This window comes from Oryctolagus cuniculus, chromosome 4 (genome assembly GCF_964237555.1).
Source record: "Oryctolagus cuniculus chromosome 4, mOryCun1.1, whole genome shotgun sequence".
NCBI classification, from domain to species: Eukaryota; Metazoa; Chordata; class Mammalia; order Lagomorpha; family Leporidae; genus Oryctolagus; species Oryctolagus cuniculus.
The window spans coordinates 149,610,577-149,630,953 of record NC_091435.1 but is presented as its reverse complement, the minus strand read 5'-3'; the positions used below and the strand labels follow the sequence as shown (position 1 = coordinate 149,630,953).

The window sequence follows — 20,377 nt, the reverse complement described above, 5'->3', positions numbered from 1 at the left end:
CCTGTCAAGGGGCTGCCTCTGCTTTCCACTGTGCGATAAACACTGACTCTTGGTGTGGGAGAAATCTTCAGCGTGGGGCAGGCCGGATCTGGAGCCGGGGATCCCAAATCCCGACCCTCAGGGGCACCTCGCCCTGTGGTAGGCTGGGCGTCTTCTTCCACACTCCGCTCACTGCACGAAGGTCTGAGGGGGCCGCTTCTCCCTCTGCCCCTCCTCACTCTCCACCCAGAGCTGCTTCCTGCCCCTCCCGTCCTGTGACTGCTCCAGGTGTCACTTCCTGTGGCCCAGACCAGTCCCCCACACCGCGCCACTGCCCGCGCCCCAACTCCTGACCACATTTAGATTGCTTACCCGCCCCCCCCATCCCAAAAATGACAGTGACTTCCACTAAGGCCAGAAACTCTGACTTCACCCTAGCCCAATTCCTCCACCTCCAGCTTCTGCCAGTTATGGAGTTGTGTCAACGAAACCGAATTTGAACGCCATCCCTGTTTCTTCAGCTAACAGGACTCAGCTGACAGAATCTCACAACCCTACCACTCTCCTGAGTTCCACGGAATTCTGTGAGCTCCAGACTGTTACGTCATCCTGCAGTCACCAGTCCAGTTCAAGCTTTCAGCCCTGTCACACCTCCAGCCAGCACCCTACCAGAGGAAGTTTTCTCCCCTCCGCTTAAGCCAGGCTGAAAACTCCGAACTGATTGGCTAGAGCCCACGTCCCTCACCAGCACCTCCTTGGAGTGACTTAAATCCCACCCCAAGACAGGGCAAGGATTGGTCCTGGCGGCACCACTAGAGCTTTGATTGGTCCTCACTGAGACCCTCCCACCTGCCCACGTGGCCTTCCTGAGCCCAGCGTGGCTTGGGAGGGACCTGGCCATGGCCGGGTCCGGCAAGGTGGAGCTGGCCGAAGCTCTGGCGCTGGGGCCCGGCTGGCGGCATGCGTGCCACGCCATGCTCTACGCACCAAACCCGGCCATGCTCTTCGGCCGCATCCCGCTGCGCTACGCCGTGCTGGTGAGGAGGGGTCGCCGGGCCACCCCGCCCCGCGTTCTCCCCTGGGCGCCGCAGCCAACCCGCCTCCCCCATCCCGCAGATGCAGATGCGCTTCGACGGGCGCCTGGGCTTCCCGGGCGGCTTCGTGGACTCGCGGGACGGCTGCCTGGAGGACGGGCTGAACCGGAAGCTGCGCGAGGAGCTGGGCGAGGCGGCGTCGGCCTTCCGCGTGGAGCGCGCTGACTACCGCAGCTCGCACGCCGCGGCCGGGCAGCGCGTCGTGGCGCACTTCTACGCCAAGCGGCTGGAGCTGGAGCAGCTGGTGGCCGTGGAGGCCGGCGCCCCGCAGGCCAAGGACCATGGGCTGGAGGTGGGGCCGGCTGGGGCCCTTCTGTCCCTGCCCGAGGGGAGCGTCCCTCCAGGAGGGAAGCCACAGAGGGCTTGGGAGACCTGTGGGGAGGATTAGACTTGGTGGCGCTGGGTAGCATTGGCCTGTGGAGCCTGGAGCCCACCAGGCCCCACTGAGGGATGAGTGGTGGAGCTGCTGCTGCTGAAATGTCGAGAGACCGCTGCTCCAGAAAGATCTAATGGAGGTGGGGAACCTTTTTTTCTGCCAAGGACCATATGGATGTTTATAACATCATTTGCAGGCAAAAAAATAATGAATTTTAAAATTAGCTTGCTATAGATTTATTAATTTAAAAATTAGCTTGCTGTAGATTTATTGAAATCCCGCCTATTGTTGCCTTGGCGAGCCAGACCAAATGATTTCGTGGCTTGTGGGCCGGATGTTCCCCACCTCTACAGGGATTGAGTTAAGGGGTTGAGCTACTGGGGATCCCAGTGTCTGCTGTCTGCCTCCTTCCCAGGTGCTGGGCCTGGTGCGGGTGCCCCTGTACACCCTGCGTGATGGTGTGGGAGGCCTGCCCGCCTTCCTGAAGAATTCCTTTATTGGCACTGCCCGGGAGCAGCTACAGGAAGCCCTGCAGGACTTGGGACTGCTGGAATCTGGCTCTGGCCGTAAGACTTCAGCCCATAGACCTCAGTAGACACCACCCTCCCTGGAAGCCTGGAACCCGAGGTGAAGACGTGGGTTCTGGGAGTGCAGGGTGGGGACAGGGGACAGTTTTCCCCTCCTGCGCCTGAGAGATGAGAAGTGAGACCAGATTAAAAGAAGGAGATGTGTGTGCAGTAACCTGTGAGCACCCAACTCATGACATCAGAGGCAAAGACACAGTGCAGCCCTGCGCCCTGCCTGCACCCTGTGCATGTGCACACAGATGACCTGGTGCCCACAGGCATGCGCGTGCCCATACAGCCTGCCATCTTCACCCCATCGCGTCCAGGATAACTTTTTAACCAGGCAGTGGCACCAGGGCCTGGCGGTCACTATACCTTGCTCTTTGCTGGGGTGGGAGGAGCTATGAAAGAGATGAGTGTCTCTTCCTGCACTCCCACCTGGCTGCTCCCCTGGGTGTAGCCGGCCCACGTTTCTTGGGGAGGACAGAGGCAGAGGACTGTGTATTCTCTGAAAGTGGGCCCAGTCTTACCTGAGTTCGGCCAAAGCAGAGGGCCATGAAAGAGAGAGCCATTCCCTTCCCTTTTCTTCCCCAGAAACAGCAGAAGGGGTCAAGAAGTGGGTGGGTCTCCTTGGACTGACCTTGAACCTGAGGCCTCTGAGTCCTGGTTCCTCTCCTCCAGGGCTGTCATCTTTGGGGCCCCTTAGATCCTGGGGGATCAGAAGGGGAATTGACCCAGCTCCTGTCTAGCCCTGCCATGCCCCAAGAACCTCCCAGGATAGGAGGACTAACTGTTGGGTCTGGAGGCACTCAGTCTTAGAACAGACATGTATTGTATTCCTCCTAAATGCCAGGAGCTCTGAAAGGTATCTCAGAAACTGTAGGCCTTGCTATTTAAGACTCTAGTGCAGGATCAGCAATGTTGTGTTTAAAGGGCCCGATAATGAATTTTAGGCTTTTTAAGTCCCTTCTTAAAAATTCTTTCTAATTGACAAACACAAATATTGTGTATTTGCTGTGTATAACATTATGCCTTAAAATATGTGTGCATTCAGGAATGACTGAGTAACTTCATCATTTTAAAGTGTTTCTTGGGTCCGGCGCTGTGGCGTAGTAGGTTAAGCATCTGTCTGTAGTGCTGGCATACCATATGGGCACAGGTTCGAGTCTTGGCTGCTCAGCTTCTGATCCAGCTCCCTTTTGATGGCCTGGAAAAGCAGTAGAAGATGGCCCAAGTGCTTGAGCCCCTGCACCAGTGTGGTAGACCTGGAAGAAACTCCTGGCTCCTGGCTTCAAATTGGCTCAGCTCCAGCCATTGTGTCCATTTGGAGAGTGAAACAGTAAGATGGAAGACCTCTCTCTCTTTGTCTCTCCTTCTCTCTGTCTGTAACTGTGTCTCTTAAGTAAATAAATAAATCTTTTTTTTAAAAAGTGGGGATTTGGGCTCAATTTTTAGTTGAATCATTTGTTATCTTGCTGTAGAATTAAATTCCTTACATATTTGGGATATTAACCTATAATCAGATGTATAGGGCAGAAATATTTTCTGCCATTCCATCAGTTGTCTCTAGTTTGTTGATTGTTTTTGTTCTGAATATACTTTTGTTCATAATTTGAGATAAGGGCCCAATTTCATTCTTCTGTGTGTGGATATGTAGTTATCTCACAGCATTTATTGAAGAGATTTTTTTCCCATTCTGAGTTGTTGGCACCTTTGTTGAATGTCAGTTGGCTGTGCATGTGTGTTTACTTCTGGACACTCCGTTGTGTTCCGTTGGTCTGTGTGTGCGTTTTTATGCCAGTATCATGCTGTTCTGAACACCAGATGTTTGGTATATGTTAAAGGCAGGAAATATGCCTCCAGCTTTTTATTTTTTCTCAAGATTGCTATTAAGGGTCTTTTGTGGTTCTGTATGAGTGTTAGGATTGTTTTTCTATTTCTGTGAATGATGTGTTTGGTATTTTGATTGGAACTGCCTTGAATCTGCATTGGTTTGGACATATGGACATTTTAACAATGTTAATTCTTCCAGTCTGTGAACATAAGATTCCTTCAAATTTATTTGTGTCTTTTTTGGTTACTTTCATTATAGTTTTTAGTATATAGGTCTTTCACCTCCTTGATTAAATTTTTTCCTGGATATTTTGTTTTGTACAACGTGAAATTTTGTCTTGATTTCTTTTTGGTATAGTTATTAATACATAGGAATGCATCTGATGTTTCTATCTGCAACTTTACCAAATTCATTTATTAGTTCCAGTGGTTTTATGGTGGACTCTTTAGGGTTTTCTACATATAAGATCATGTCACCTGTACACAGGGACAGTTTAACTTCTTCCTGTCTTATTTGGATGCCCTGTATTTCTTTCTCTTGCTTAATTGCTTTGTGTAGGACACTGAGTATTATGTTGAATAGCAGTGGTGATGAGCACTTGTCAAGATACTGATCTTTTTCCTGATTTTAGAGGAAAACAACTTTTCATTATTGAATATTGTGTTATCTTTTGATCATATAAAGTCTTCATTGTATTGAGGTATATTTTGCTAGCTAATTTGTTGAGTGTTTTTCTCTCTCTCTCTCCCTCTCTCCCTCCCTCCCTCCCTCCCTCTCTCTCTCTCTTTAACAAGATTGATTTACTTAATTGAATGTCAGAATTACATGGGGGGGGGGAGAGAGAGAGAGAGTGCTTCTGTACACTGGTTCACTCCCCAGATGGCTACAACAGCCAGTGCTGGACCAGACCAAAGCCAGGATTCGAGAGGTTCATCCAGGTCTCCCAGGTGAATGTCAGGGGTCCACTGCTTTTCCTAGGCCATTACCAGGTTGTTAGATCAGAAGTGGAGCAGTCAGGACTCAAACTGACACCTGTATGGGATGCTGGCATTGCAGGTGGTGGCTGACACTGCCATGCTGCCACACTGCCAGCCCCTGTTGAGTGTTTCCATCATGAAAACTTGTTGGAATTTGTCAAATGATTTCTGCATCTGTTGAGATGATCAAATAGCTCTGTTCTACCTTTTGTTAATACTGTATGTTACATTTATTAATTTGCACAAGTTGAAATATCGTTGCATCATAGGGGAAAATTTACTTGATCATGGTGAATAATCCTTTATTGTAAAATTCAGTTTGCTACTATAATGTTGAAGAGTTTTGAATCTATGTTATCACTGGCCTGCAATTTTTTATAGTGCCCTTGCCTGGCTTTGGTGTCAGAGTAATGCAACCTCATAAAATAAGCTTGGAAGTATTTTCTCCAGCTTCTTGGAAGAGTTTGAGAATAATTGATATTCTGCTTTACATGTGTGGTAGACTTCAGGAGTGAAGCCTGGCTTTTCTTTGCTGGGAAATTTTTTGTTATTAAGTCAACTTCCTTACACATTACTGGTCGGTTCAGATTTTCTTTTTCTTTGATTCAGTCTCGGTAGGTTGTATGAGCCTAGGAACTTATCCATTATAGGTTATCCAATTTGTTTGTTAATAATTATTCATAGTAACCTCCCAGGAGCCTTTCTTATTTCCATGGTATCAATTTCAGTGTCTCCTCTGTAAAGGAGAGAAAGGTCCCCTCTGCCCCTTGGTTCTTGTGTGGTTCTTTGGCTCGATCTATTCAGGTCCATTGCAGCCCCAGTTACCATCCTCTAGGGTTAAAGGCTGTTTTCCACCTTTGTATGGGGAGGGCACCCTTCCCAAAAGAGCCTTCATGGCTTGTTGCATTAAAGGCCAAATGGCCTCCTCTGAAGTTACAATACTGCCTACAATTTCAGCTTGAAACAATCAATATACTAATTTGACATGTTTTGAGATGACATAAACTTAACTCTTTTACCTCTTTTGCTATTGATTTTGTTTATTTTTGTCTTCTTTTCTTGGTATAACTAAAGATTTGTCAATTTTGTTTCTCTTTTCAAAAAAACTCAGTGTTGATATTATTTTTTTCTAGTCTTATTTATTTCTATTCCTATCTTTATTCCTGTTCTATCTTTCCTTTTACTAATTTCGAGCTTAGTACTTGTTTTCTAATTTTAAATTTTAATGGTAAAATGGCAAGACTAAGTCTTTACTTATCAATATAAACCTTGAACTAATTTTCCAATTAAAAGATGCAGACTGCCTGAGTGGATAAAGCAACAAAACCAAGAATATGCTGCCTACAAGAAACTGACCAGTAAAGGCACAGAGACTGAAAGTGAAGGGATAGATGAAGATATTCCTTGTGATAGAAATCGAAAGTAATCACAGTAACTATAGTTATAACAAAGTAGGTGATAAGACAAAAGCTGCAAAAACAGACAAAGAAGGTCATTATATAATTTTTTTAAAATTATTTATTTATTTGAGAGAGAGAGTTACAGACCATGAGAGAGACACAGAGAGAAAGGTCTTCCATCTGCTGGTTCACTCCCCAAATGACCGCAATGGCTGGAGCTGCGCTGATCCAAAGCCAGGAGCTGGGAGCCTCCTCTGGGTCTCCCATGCGGATGCAGGGGCCCAAGCATCTGGGCCATCTTTCACTGCTTTCCCAGGCCATAGCAGAGAGAAGGATTGGAAGAGGAGCAGCCAGGACTCAAACTGGTGCCCATATGGGATGCTGGCACTGTAGGCAGAGGATTAAGCTACTGAGCCACAGCACAGCCCCAACATTATATAATGATAAAAAGATAATTCAAGAAGAAGATATGACCATTGTAAATATATGGACCCAGTGCCAGAGCATGTAGTTCTATAAAACAGATGCTATTTGATCTAAAGAGAAAGAAAAGTTCCAATACAATAATACTTGGGGACTTCAACACTCCATTTTCATTAATGGACACATCATCCAGAAAAAAATTCAACAAAAAGATTAAACTGCACTACAGACTAAATGGACTTACTAGGCACTACAGAACATTTCATCCCACAGCTATAGAATACACCTTCCTTTCATTAGCACCTGAGACAATCTCTATAGGTCATAGGTGAGAATACAAAACAAGTCTCAACACATTAAAAACCATTAAAATTGCATCCTGTATCTTTTTCTGATCAAAATGAAATAAAATTAGAAATTAACATCAAATGAAACTAGAAATTTTACAAAACATGGAGACTGAACAACATTCTCCTGAAAGAACAATGGGTCACTGAATAAATCAAAGGGCAAATTTAAAAACTCCTTGAAACAATGAAAATGGAAACACAACATACCAAAATGTAGAGGACACAGCAAAAGCCATACTAAGAGGAAAGCTGTAGTACTAAACACCTACATCACAAAACTGGAAAGATACCAAATAATCTAACAATGCATCCCAAGGACCTAGAAAAGCAAGATCAAAACAAAGCCAAAATTAGGAGAAGGAATTAAAAATTATAGAGGAAATACAATGCAAATTTGAAAAGTATAATATGGGGCCAACATTATGGCTCAGTGGGTTAAGCTGTGGACTGTGTTGCCAGCATCCCATCTCAGCACCAGTTCTAGTCCTGGCCACTCTGCTTCTAATCCAGCTTCCTGCTAATGTGTCTGGGAAAGCAGTGGAAGATGGTCCAAGTACGTAGATCCCTGCCACCCATATTGGAGACGTGAATGGAGTTCCAGACTCCTGGTTGACTTTAATCTGTCTCAACTGTGGCTGTTGTGGTCATCTGGGCAGTGAAACAGAGGATGGAAGATCTCTTTCTCGCTCACTCTCCCTTTCTCTCTGTCACTTTGCCTTTCAAATAAATAAATATTTTAGAAAATACATATATAAAAGATTAATAAAGAGTTGATTCTTTCAAAAGATTAGCAAAGTTGATAATCCACTAGCTGAAATGAAAAAAAGACTTAATAATACCAAAGATAAAAAAGGAGATGTTACAACTGATACCAAAGAACTGCAAAGGATCATGTGGAACTGTTATTAGCAGTTTTATAGCAACAAATTGGAAAATCTAGAAGAAACAGATAAATTTCTGGGAACATGTAACTTACCAAAACTAAATCATGAAGACATAGTTAACCTGAACAGACCAATAATGAGAGATGAGATTGAGTCAGTAATAGTCTCTCAACAAAGAAGAGGCCAGGACCAGATGGCTTCACTGTTTATGTGCACCAAACTTTTAAGGAAGAACTAATACCAATTCTTCTCAAACTAGTCAAAAAGATTTAAAGGGAAGGAACTCTTCTAATTTCTTCCTATAATGCCAGCATGATCTTGAGTCCAGGGCCATAAAAGGGCATAAGAGGCCAGCGCTGCGGCTCACTAGGCTAATCCTCTGCCTGCAGCACCAGCACACTGGATTCTGGTCCTGGTTGGGGCGCCGGATTCTGTCCCGGTTGCTCCTCTTCCAGTCCAGCTCTCTGCTGTGGCCCGGGAAGGTAGTGGAGGATGGCCCAAGTGCTTGGGCCCTGTACCGGCATGGGAGACCAGGAGGCAGCACCTGGCTCCTGGCTTCGGATCGGTGCAGCATGCCGGCCGTAGCGGCCATTTGGGCGGTGAACCAACAGAAGGAAGACCTTTCTCTCTGTCTCTCTCTCACTGTCTAACTCTGCCTGTCCAAAAAAAAAAAAAAAAAGGGCATAAGAAAAAAGAAAACCAGAGACCAATATCCCTGATGGATATAGATGCAAAAATTCTCAACAAAATACTAGCAAATCTAATCCAATTCATACATAAAAGCTCATTCATCCTGCTCAGGTGAGATTTATTCCAGCGAAACAGTGATGGTTCAACATGTGCAAATCAATAAATGTAACAGATCACATCAGCCAGGTGAAGGATTAAATTACATGATCATCTCAATACATGCAGAGAAAAAACATTTAATAAATTATAACACCCAGTCATGAAAACTAAATATAGAAGCATGCCTCAATAAAATAAAAATGATATAACACAAACACACAGCCACATCATAATTGAGTGGGGGAAAAGTCAAAAGCATTTCTACTATGAAGTTATTAGAAAACAGAGGGAACACTAAAGTATTTTGCCATGGGGAACACATTTTTGAATAAGACCCCAAAAACATAAGCAATAAAAGTGAAAATAGACAAATGATATTTTATCAAAGTAAGAAAATTTTGCATAGGAAAGGAAACAATCAACAGAGTTACCACTGATAGAATGGAAGAAAATATTTGCAAGATATGGTTGATAAATGATTAATATTAAGAATATATGAGGAACTCAAATCAACAAGAAAGGAAGCAATCCCATGAAAAAATGGGCAAAGGATCTAAGCAGATATTTTTCAAAAAGAAGAAATACAAATAGCCAACAGGCACATGAAGAAATGTTCAGTTCACTAACTATCAAGGAAATGCAAATGAAACCACACTGAGGTATCACCTCCTTGCAGTTAGAATGACTATTATCAAGAGGATGAAAAATAACAAGTGCTGGTGAAGTTGTGGACAAATGGGAACTGTGCAAATTAGTAAAGCAATTATGGAAAACAAAATGGAAAATGGAGGCTCCTCAGAAAAATAAAACCAGATTTATCATATGACCCAGCTATCCCACATCTGGGAATATATCCGAAGGAAATGATAGCAGCATATGAAAGAGACAGCTGCAGTCCCAAGTTTATTGCAGCACTATTCACAATAGCAAAGATAATGGCATCTACATAGATGTCTGTCAATGGATGAATGGAAAAGGAAAATGTGGCACATATACACAGTGGAATATTACTCATCCATAAAAAAGAATGAAATCCTGATGTGTAGCAAAATGAATGGAATTGGAGTTCAGACACAGAAAGGCAAATTTCACATATTGCTATGAAGTTCAAAAAGATAGAAAGAAAAAGCACAGACAGTCTTCTATTTCTGCTGTTTAAAAAACGTATTTATTTGAAAAACAGAGTGGCAGAGAAAGGTATCTTCCCATGTGCTGGTTCACTTCCCAAATGCCCATAACATCCAGGGCTGGACCAGGTTGAAGCTAGGAGCTGGGAACTCCATTCTGGTCTCCCAGTGCGTGCCTGGGGCCCAAGACTTGGGCCTTCTTCTACTGCCTTCCAAGGTGCATTGGTAGGAAGCTGGATGGGAAGCAAAGTAGCCAAGACTTGAACTGACACTCTAGTATGGGATGCTGGAGTCACATGTAGCAGCTTAACCCACTGTTCCACAATACTGGCCTATCTACCTCTTGTTCATTAGACCTCACTCCTTTTTAAAAAAAAAAAATTACGGGCCGGCGCTGCGGCTCACTAGGCTAATCCTCCGCCTTGCGGCGCCGGCACACCGGGTTCTAGTCCCGGTTGGGGCCCCGGATTCTGTCCCGGTTGCCCCTCTTCCAGGCCAGCTCTCTGCTGTGGCCAGGGAGTGCAGTGGAGGATGGCCCAGGTGCTTGGGCCCTGCACCCCATGGGAGACCAGGAGAAGCACCTGGCTCCTGGCTCCTGCCATCGGATCAGCGTGGTGCGCCGGCCGCAGTGGCCATTGGAGGGTGAACCAACGGCAAAGGAAGACCTTTCTCTCTGTCTCTCTCTCTCACTGTCCACTCTGCCTGTCAAAAAAAAAAAAAAAATTACTTATTTATTTGAAAGAGTTACGGGGGGTGGGGGGAGAAGAGAGACAGAGACAGAGAGATAGAGATTCTCCATCCATTGACTCAGCAGATGGCCACAAAGGCCAGGACTGAGGCAGGCCAAAACAAGAAGCCAGGAGCCAGGAGCTTCATCAGGTCCCTGCGTGGGTAGCAGGGCCCTAAGCTGTTGGACCACGCTCCCCTGCTTTTCCAGGTGAATTAGCAGAGAGCTGCATTGGAAGTGGAAAGGCCAGGACACAAACCAGCATCCATATAGGATGCCAGCATCACAGGTGGCAGCTTTACCTGCTATACCACAATGCCAGTGCCACCCTCCTTCCTTTTTAAATTGAATTTCCTCTACATATCTGTATCAATTTCATTCTAATTTTTGAAAAAATACTTTTCAAGCTTTTTTATATGTAATTTGAGGTTTGGTGGGTTAAAAATTTTCGTTCTTATATTTTCTTAGTAGTAGAATTACTACATAAAACTTAAGATCTTAATAAATATCATATATTCAATAGTTTCATTTTATTTTTTTAAAAGTACTTGGACATACATGTATTGCATTATACTATACTCCATAAGTGTTTTCAAATATTATGTGTCAGTAATTTAAAAAGTACATAGACAATACACAAACATATGGATGTGGGTGTGTTTGAGACAGCTGGCCTCTGGGCTAGAGTTGACCAAATCCTACTCTAGTAGGGAAGGATTACATGAATAATTGAATTGTGATTCCTATTCACCTGCTAAGTGTTAGCAAGGAGATACACCAGGAATGGATACAGCCATATTTTGGTATTTTTTACTTCTAGTTGGGGTGCAATGGAAGGGTATTCTTTGGACTACATATAAGCAGAAGGACAAAAAGAAGTAATCAGGAAAGAGAATGGGAATCATGTTCCAGAAACAAGCATGTTTCGTGGCTCAGAGGTGAGAAAAACCTGGCAAATCATCCAAAAATGTCATGCTTAAAGCAGCAACAATTTTATTATATTTTAAGATTTTCTAGATGAGAAGCTTGCATGGAACCCAGTCAGGTAATTTAGTTCCACCTAATTGATGCCAATACCAGGAAAAAGGCCAAATGTGATTGAGCTGGCACATAGGGCCTGTCTGGAGAATCCAAGACAGCTTCAGGTCAGGCGCCCGGGTAGGGTGTGGAAAGGCAGGGCTCAACAGTGCTCAGCTAGAACCAGCAGTCCAGAATGTGGCTTCACCAACATGGTGGTCTAAGGAGATGGAATTCACACTCCATAATTCAGGGCTCCCGGAGAAGCATTCCAGACCAGGGTGCAAACTGCAAGGCATCTGAACTCGCATTGGGAATTGTACAGGGTACATTTTGCCACACTCTGTTGATGAAACAAATGTTTAAGGGAAGCCAAGATTAAAGGGGAGGGGCATGAGACTCCATTTTTTTTTATCTTAAAAATATTTATTTATTTGGAAGGCAGAGAGATAGCTCCCATCCTGGGCTCACTCCCTAGGCTCCCACAATAGCCAGCACTGGGCAAAGATCAAATCTGAAGCCAGGGACTCACTGCTAGTACTGCAAGTAGGTGGCAGGAACCTAATAAACCAAACTAGCACTGCTGTCTCCCTGGATGTGTACTTGCAGGAAGCTGGAGTCAGGAGCCCGAGCCAAGCACTGAAGTTGGGCTCTGTGATATGGTCCATAAAGCTCTTAACCACTAGGCCAAACACTTGCTCTAAGACTTCTTTCTTGGTGGGGGCATGAAGGGGGCTGAGAACTAGCACAGAATATGTAGGCAACTTTAGCATCCTGTGGCATGGTGTAGAAATGTGAAAAGGCCAGTGTGATGAGACTACCATAAGCAAGGGGAGATAATGCAGGAAAAACAGGCGGGAGCTCCATGGCACGCATCCTGAAGGCTGCCGTAACTATGCAGGTGTGGTATGGAACATGGACAGGAAGGGGCGAGGACACAAGGGAGGACAAAGAGAATTCTGTCACAGCATTTTCGGTGGGAGCAAGTGGTGACCAGGAGCAGGGGGCAGCAGAGGACATGGACAGATGTGGATATGTGGAAAAGAAGTTTGGTGGTAGCATTGGCAGGGACTCCTGATGAGGTAGAACACTGAATAGCCAAGAGTGACTCTGAAGTTTGCATCTTAAGACACTCGAGCTGTGGATTGATAGAAAATCCTGGTGTGTGGGAGAACAGTTTGTTTTGTTTTTCTTAAGGTTTATTTATTGATTCATTTGAAAGGCAGAGTGACAGAGAGAAGTCTCCTTCCATCCCCTGGTTCACTACCCAAATGCTCACAATGTCCAAGGCTAGACCACACCAAAGTCAGGAGCCAAGAACTCATCCAGTTCTCCCACATGGGTTATGGGGGCCCAAGGACTTTTTTTTTTTTTTTTTTTTTTTTTTTTTTTTTTTTTTTTTGACAGGCAGAGTGGACAGTGAGAGAGAGAAACAGAGAGAAAGGTCTTCCTTTTTGCCGTTGGTTCACCCTCCAATGGCTGCCGCGGCTGGCGCGCTGCGGCCAGCGCACCGCGCTGATCCGATGGCAGGAGCCAGGAGCCAGGTGCTTTTCCTGGTCTCCCATGGGGTGCAGGGCCCAAGCACCTGGGCCATCCTCCACTGCACTCCCTGGCCACAGCAGAGGGCTGGCCTGGAAGAGGGGCAACCGGGACAGAATCCGGCGCCCCGACCGGGACTAGAACCCGGTGTGCCGGCGCCGCTAGGCGGAGGATTAGCCTAGTGAGCCGCGGCGCCGGCCGCCCAAGGACTTTTAAATGGTGGTTTAACACATGTGTCACAATGCCAACCCTGGACAACAAACTTTGAACAGGATCAAAATGACCACTCGGGGCATGTGCAGACAAAATGAGTCACGTGCATAAATATGGTATAAGATTTTCCTGGATTGGACGGAGTCATTAATGGAGAGAAAGGAGAAAGTCAGGACTGGGCCCCCAGGAAGGCATGGCTCAAGGGTGGGTGAAAGCTATGGGCCTGTTAAAGAGGCCAGGAGGTGGGGGAAGATGCTTTGAGAAGTGGGTCTGACAGTGTCTGTGAAAGTTGAAGTAAAATAAGGGGTTTAGGAGCACAAGAATTTTGATGATCTGTCTCCCCCTCATTGGTGTTGATCAAACTGGATGAAGACATTTACTGCAAAATACAAGGAAGGGAGAGAGATGCCCAAAGCTGTTATACTGACATGCTCAGGGAAAACAGAAATGAGGGACTTTGCGTCCAAGTTTCAGACTGACTAAGATGGGAAATGGAACCAGCGAGGTCTCTCAAAGAGTTACTCCAACACAGTGAGGTACAGGAGAGTTTCGGATGTGGGGAGGCAGAGCAATCTCAGGAAGCTGTGGTCCAGGCCATGACCTGGGCCAGCCAGAGGCAGGGGAGCAGCTGCAAGGGGATGAACTCTGCGGGTGGCAAGGACAGAGGGAAGGGGCTGCATCCATGTGGGTGATGAAGGGAGATGGCCAGGTGTTGGAGAGGATGGAGTGGACCAGGAGGGACTGCTAGCCCAGTGACAGCTGTGGGGGAAGCAGTCCTGTCAGGAGAGAGCATTGCAGGAGTGCGGCTAGGAAGAAGCAGGAGTGGGCTGTGGTCTGGACCTGCAACATCATGGCCATGGCGGCTGCTCTTGGTCTTGGAAGTCCAGGTTAGAAAGTTGCAAGCACTTTTCACATATTCCAGGTGATGAAAGTGAAGAATGATTTTAACTATGAATTTTATGAGTACTGGTCTTATGTAAAACATATGTCAACAGAACACACATTATCTAGTAGAAGCAGTTTTTTAGTTCTTCATCATCTATTTCACACAGTCCTATTTCACTTAATAATGAAACCCATGAGAAAAAGAATTACCAGTTGATGATTGTTCAGAACACTGTTGAAGTGGCTCAGTTCCTTAATAACAATCCAGAATTTTTGCAACTTGCTGAGCTGTTCTGGAAGGAACTCTCCCACCTTCCCTCTCCGTATGAATACAGTGCTTACCTAGGAGTAAACGACCTGTATGGGATGTATCATCTACAGTTGGGGTCCTTAGGAGGAGAATACAGAGTTCTACTTGACTCAGATTCAGAAAAAGTGAACAAAGCTCAAGATCAACTAGACTCCCAGAGGGCTTAATTCCTGTGTTTCGTTCCCTCCTCGTGGACCCTGCCCTTCTGTCAGACGCTATCCAGGCTAAATTCTCAGGATGGAAGCTGCAGGGCATGGACACAGGAGTGCCGCCCACAGCCCAGCCTCCACGACTTCATCTGTGCCTCCTGTCATGTAGCACAGGACACTGGTCATCTCTGCATGGACAGTGGAGACCCTGAGGCTAAGCACGACTCCAGAAACTCACCCACGGCTGTACCCCTAACAGACCCCTCATCTCAGATCTGATCCCGGGCAGCTCTGGCTCCAGAACACATAATCGGATGCCCTCTGGTCCCCCCAGTTACTGAGTGGGGCCCCTGGGCAATCCTCCCTCTTAATGTGCTTGGGCGTCCCTGCCGATCGTCTCTCAGTGCCTCCTGGGAAGTTCATTTCTCTACTTATTTATATGAAGTTTCCTAAAATACCTGAGTCCCTGGGGATGGTTGAGGGGCGATGCCCCCACCTTCCCTGTGTTACCCACAAACATCCCCTCCTGGGCAGCGGCTGGGTCTGAGCTCACCACCTGGAAGGCTGCTGGCCTTGGTGGGTCTCAGATCATCTCACTGAAATGCCCCTCGGTGGGCAGGAGGGAGGGGGTGCAAGCCAGACTCTGCCATTCTCCTCTCTCGCCCACTCCCATCCTGCTGAGCGATGGGGGAACCCAGCCATGGCTGCAGTGGAGGCTTCTCTGGCCTTGATAAATCCCCACACCGGGGACAGACAGAAGATGGGGCCCCTGTCACTCTGTGACCTCCACTCACTGCTGTGAGGCCAGGCCAGCCATGGGGCCTGCTTTCCTTATCTGAAATGTTGGTGTTGATTCCTGTGGTGAAGGTTAATTGACTAGCGCTTGGGGTAAGCCTGGGAGAGATGCACTCTGCACTATTTCAGCCCCAAATGCCACGCTTGCTTCCTGCTTCTTAGCACGTTTTGTGTCTTGGAAGGCAAGTGTCCCCAGCCACCTCCTCCCAGACACGTGAGTTTGTCTGCCTTTCTCAGCACAGCCTGCAAGGTGCATCCACTCTGAATTTACACTTTTTCCTCAGATTGCCAGCTGTTCCTGTGGAGTAAAATGAACGGTGGCTCAATCTGTCCTCGGCCAAAATCTTCCTCGGTTACAAGGTTGTTGCAAACCTGCTGCTTCTCCAAGGAAACATTTGAGGAAATACTGACACCTCCTTCCTCTACCTGGGCCTTTGGGAAAGCAAAGTGAATCAGAGCAGGGAAATGGAAAAACAATGGGGAGTTGCAGTTTATTGCACAGAAAACATTTTTTAAAAAATTCTACCCCAGGCAGCAAAATCATGGGAAAGAAACTGAATTCTTATTGAAGTTGGGGAAAGCCATCAGATATGAAATTAACAAAGAGATGCTGGTCTTTGGCCCACCTTTGAAGGGGAGAAGAGCAGGTGGTGGAGGTTCTACCTAAAACACACTCAGTCCTGAGAGAGAGGGGTCCAGGCAGGGGGAGGGCAAAGGGGAACTCTCCCATGGACTCAGAACCACAGAACGTGAGCTTATTCAACACAGAAACCACGAGGCCTTCCCTTGTCCCCCCACCTGCTTTCTGACATGAACAAATGTGGCGGTTCCCACTGCCTGCAGTGGCAGAGGCCAGCTATGAAACCACCGTGCAGAATCTTCTCTCTGGAAAAGCAACATAGCTAGCGAGGGGCAGACTGAGGCCTGGAAACACAGCAGGAAGCTCCTTCCCAAAGGCTCCAGACTGGAGGGAGTTTGAGTGTCTGAGCATCTCCCAGAGCGCTGAGTCACCCTGGTGCACACACACAAACACCGGTGTCCAACCCCACCAGGGCTGCTGCTCCCCACGGGCACTGCCAGCTGCTGCAGTGGCACAGGCCACTCTGCTTCCACTCCGGAAAGGGTTCTACAGAGTCCCCTGGAAAAAGAGGCCCCAAGCAGGACTGCTGTCACTCACAGTCTAGTGCCCCCACCCTCACCAAGACTCAGAGGAGCACAACTGATGGGTTCATGACATCCTGGTGTCCAGCACCAACGCCCGGGTGTGGATGTAGGCAAAGGCCATGTAAACAGGGGTGGAACAGGCGAGTGATGGATCTCATGCCTGTTGGAGAGCAAAGGAGCTGAAGAACTGCCTCCAGCTAACCTAAGCACACAGGAAGTAATGTTAGGTCTGTGCCACATATTACAAACAGTACAGGAAGTGAACACCACATGTAAATTACAAAGAACACTTCTCTAGCTGGGCTTTTCCAACAGACTGATGCAGTAGTTGTTCAGGGACTTGAAGCAAAACATGAGCTCTGGAATGAGAACAAAGATAAGTCACGCAGAAACAGCTGGCAGTACTAGTGAAGGCATTACAGATATGGGGACATCACGCAGAACTCCAGGAAAAAGTGCAAATATGGAAGGTGACCGAGACCATGACAGAAATAGAGATCAAAGAACCATTCATTGTTCGAATGGAAGTATTAGCAGGATACTTGTTGGAGGGAAAATAATTCAGAGAATTTCCCTAAACTGAAAGATAATTACATCTGCAAATTGACTGGAGTCACTGTTTTTGGGGGAAAAAAAGACAACACCAAGGAACAGCAACACAGTGTTTTTCAAGTTACAATATTTGTAAGATAAGAGAATGAAAAACTCACAACAGCGAAGACTTCATGTTCCTCCTGTGGGGAGCAACTCGGACTAGACTAAGTTACTGGAATTAAGACTTATTCTATGCATCTGCTCTCCCACAATATGGCGCTGGGAGAGGAGTAAACAACTTCTACACAGCTGCCTCTCTTTGGAAGAGAGCAGCGTGCTCGGCGTGTGGTTAGCAGAGTTGGGATTGGTGGAAGAGGACTATAAAGGAGGAGAGAGACAACATGCACCGGGAACATCTAAGGGGAACATCCGGATAACATCTGAGCAGCCCCTGAGAGAGCCGGCCGGCGGTGTGCCGCTCCCCTGCGGAAGTGGGGAAAGTGGCAGGGGGCACCGCCCTTCCACGGAGGTGGGAGGGTCTGCAGCCAACCCGGGAAGAACCAGCAGCAAACCCGGGAAGGGCCGAGCAGACAAAAGAACAGCACAGGGACAAAAGAACAGCACAGGGTCCTGTGTCGTTCCTCCGTGAAGAGGGGGAGCGACACCTCCAAGTGGACATCAAATGCTAACGCATGGATATCACCCACGCAGTTGTCTGGAAGACAGCGCAGGTGTCTTAGCGATGCACCAGGTGAACCACCAGGTGAGCTGCTCCGTGGGGAGATGTTCTAGGACAGTCGTGAGCTGCTTGTGTGCAGAGCCTCCAATATGTCCAAATCTAGTGTTAAGTCATTGTGCGGAGGGCTGTCAAACAATACAGTTATTACCAATTGAAATAAAAGTATGTGTGATATAAATCTAAATCATAAGGAATGTGATTAATGTAATTTGATTTAATATTTGATTAGAATCTTAGATCATCCCAGTAAAAGATATCAGAGATAAGCTAGAAGCAGCCCCCCAAGTGCACCAATTTTGGGGGGAAATAATTATGTATTGTTCAGCATTTTATCTTAAGATTCTTAGCTTGGAGTAATACATGAAATTTTAATAAGGCAATGTGATTCTGACTGAATAAAAAAGGATGGGCAAAAAATACCAGGCAAGGGGCCAGAGTTGTGGCATGGAGGATAAAGCTGCCACCCAGGATGCAGGCATCCAATATGAGCACCAGTTCTTCTCAGCTGCTCCACTTCCAATCCCGTTTCCTGCTAATGGCCGGGGGAAAGCAGCAGAGATGGCCCAGGTGTTTGGGGTCCTGCCACACACGTGGGAAACCTGGACGAAGCCCCTGGCTCCTGGCTTCAGCTTGGTCCAGTATGGCATTGTGGCCATTTGGGGAATAATCAGCAGATGGAAGATCTTTCTCTGTCTCTCCCTCTTTCTGTGTAACTCTTTCAAATAAATAAATCTTTTTAAAAAAAATCCAATGTCAAAAGCATTGTCATTGATCAAGAGATTATCCACAATGATGTTGCAATTACCATTACTTTCACATCACATCACCCTGACTGACAGCAACATCAACTTGAAATGCAGGTCGGCATTGGCCCAGCAGCATTGTGTGAGCACAGCATGCTTCCTTCCGTCCTGGACAGAGAAAATGTCACCATATCCATTTGGCTATCTGGGACCCAAAATAATAAAAATGACAATGATCATGACAGCAATTAACATTTTGCAGTGTTCCCTATGTGGCAGGCAATATTCTAAGCTCTTTTTACATATTAATAGATTTAGGCCTTAGAGGATCATTCATAGGTAGAGATACTATCATATCCATGTGCCATATAATAGAAACCCATGCCCAGTGGTCAATAATATGATTGACATATTTTGCCTAAAAGATAAGTGTTCTCTTCAAGCAGAGAATCTATATTCAAGGTTCAGGATACATTTACCAAATTAATCCTCTTGAGCCTTTTTTTTTTTAAAACAGCTTTTCATATCACATCTTTCTCGCTCTCTCTTTTTTTTTTAAAGGTTTATTTATTTATCTGAAAGAGTTAACACAGAGAGGAGAGAGAGAGAGGTCTTCCATCCACTGGTTCACTCCCAAATTGGCCGCAACGGCCGGAGATGCACCAGGAGCCAGGAGCTTCTTCCAGGTCTCCCACGCGGGTGCAGGTGCCCAAGGAGTTGGGCCATCTTCTACTGCTTTCCCAGGCCATAGCAGAGAGCTGGATTGGAAGTGGAGCAGCCGGGTCTCAAACCGGCGCCCATATGGTCTGCCGGTGCCTCAGGCCAGGGCATTAACCCGCTGTGCCACAGTGCCGTCCCCCTCTTGAGCCTTTTAAAACCTCAGTAAATCCTCTCCACTCTTCTATTGCCCTCTCTGAAATCATAGAGTATGTACCATGTCCTGTGACTACCACGTGAACAAAGTGACACCATAGAAATGTTACAAAGAAAGACACTCTAAAATGCTGTATTTATGCTTTTTCATGTTGTATCTAATCTATGGTTATAATGTGGATAGTTAAAAATCAAAAGTAAATTCTAAAGCAAGCATTTGGCCAAATGGTTAATATGTGGGTTGGGTTGGCCATTTCCCATTTTGGAGAGCCTAGATTCAGTTCCTGGCTCCGCTTCCAATTCTAGTTCCTGCTAACATACACCCTGGGAGACAGCAGGTGTTGGCTCAAGCAAATGGGTCTCTACCTCTCATGTTAGTGACCTGGACTGAATTCCTGGCTCCTGGCTCAGCATGGCCCAGTCCCATCTTTGTGGGCATTGGGGGAGTGGACCAATAGATACATGTTTCTTTGCCTTTCAAACAATATGTAATTTTTAAAGTAAGTTATTTTTTCCTGTGAATTTACAGAAACCAGCCCAAAATAAGTCTAAAGGAAGAAAAGGATTCAGGGATGGGCATGGAAGCATGCCAGGAGGAACCCTGGGGTAATTTGTGAAGTGGAAGGAAGATGTGTTTCCAGACTCAAATTAAAAAAAAAAGAATGCAAGTAGAGCCTGATCGGCTACGTGGGTCCTGTGCTCACCTCAGTCCCTCCCTGAGCTCACTGGAACACTGCAGTGACTGCCAGGTGCACGTACCCTGCCCTACAGCAACCAGGGGGTGAGGAGCTCTGATGGAAATTCTCACCAGGTGGAAGGAACAGATCTGCAAGGGCGGTGGCAAGATGCTGTATAGCAGAAACACCTAATGGTCACCACACAAAGAAAAG

The 20,377-nt window shown here is 46.3% G+C and overlaps 1 protein-coding gene across 3 annotated transcripts; it reads left to right on the top strand.

The window, feature by feature from the left end:
• Positions 1–733: 733 nt before the first annotated feature.
• On the top strand, positions 734–20,123 carry LOC100338916 (U8 snoRNA-decapping enzyme). Of its 3 annotated transcripts, XR_007908685.2 has the most exons (5): positions 734–1,016; positions 1,096–1,365; positions 1,865–2,076; positions 11,347–11,464; positions 20,017–20,123. XR_007908685.2 is itself a non-coding variant. In XM_070072822.1 (4 exons), the coding sequence occupies exons 1-3, from the start codon at positions 879–881 to the stop codon at positions 2,042–2,044; spliced, it is 588 nt and encodes a 195-aa protein (XP_069928923.1). In that variant the 5' UTR covers positions 734–878; the 3' UTR covers positions 2,045–2,076; positions 2,697–2,793. The 3 variants fall into 3 exon arrangements, 2 of the variants coding, with proteins under 2 accessions (XP_069928923.1, XP_002716217.2); XM_070072822.1 differs by lacking the exons at positions 11,347–11,464; positions 20,017–20,123 and adding an exon at positions 2,697–2,793; XM_002716171.5 differs by lacking the exons at positions 11,347–11,464; positions 20,017–20,123 and having other exon boundaries at positions 736–1,016; positions 1,865–2,667.
• The last annotated feature ends 254 nt before the right edge of the window (positions 20,124–20,377 follow it).

Bases quoted from the DNA above. Each gene is read 5' to 3' on its own strand.
- LOC100338916 (XM_070072822.1), top strand. From the start codon at position 879: ATGGCCGGGTCCGGCAAGGTGGAGCTGGCCGAAGCTCTGGCGCTGGGG. The intron at 1,017-1,095 runs GTGAGGAGGGGT...CCCATCCCGCAG, and splicing joins CGCTGCGCTACGCCGTGCTG to ATGCAGATGCGCTTCGACGG. The intron at 1,366-1,864 runs GTGGGGCCGGCT...CCTCCTTCCCAG, and splicing joins CCAAGGACCATGGGCTGGAG to GTGCTGGGCCTGGTGCGGGT.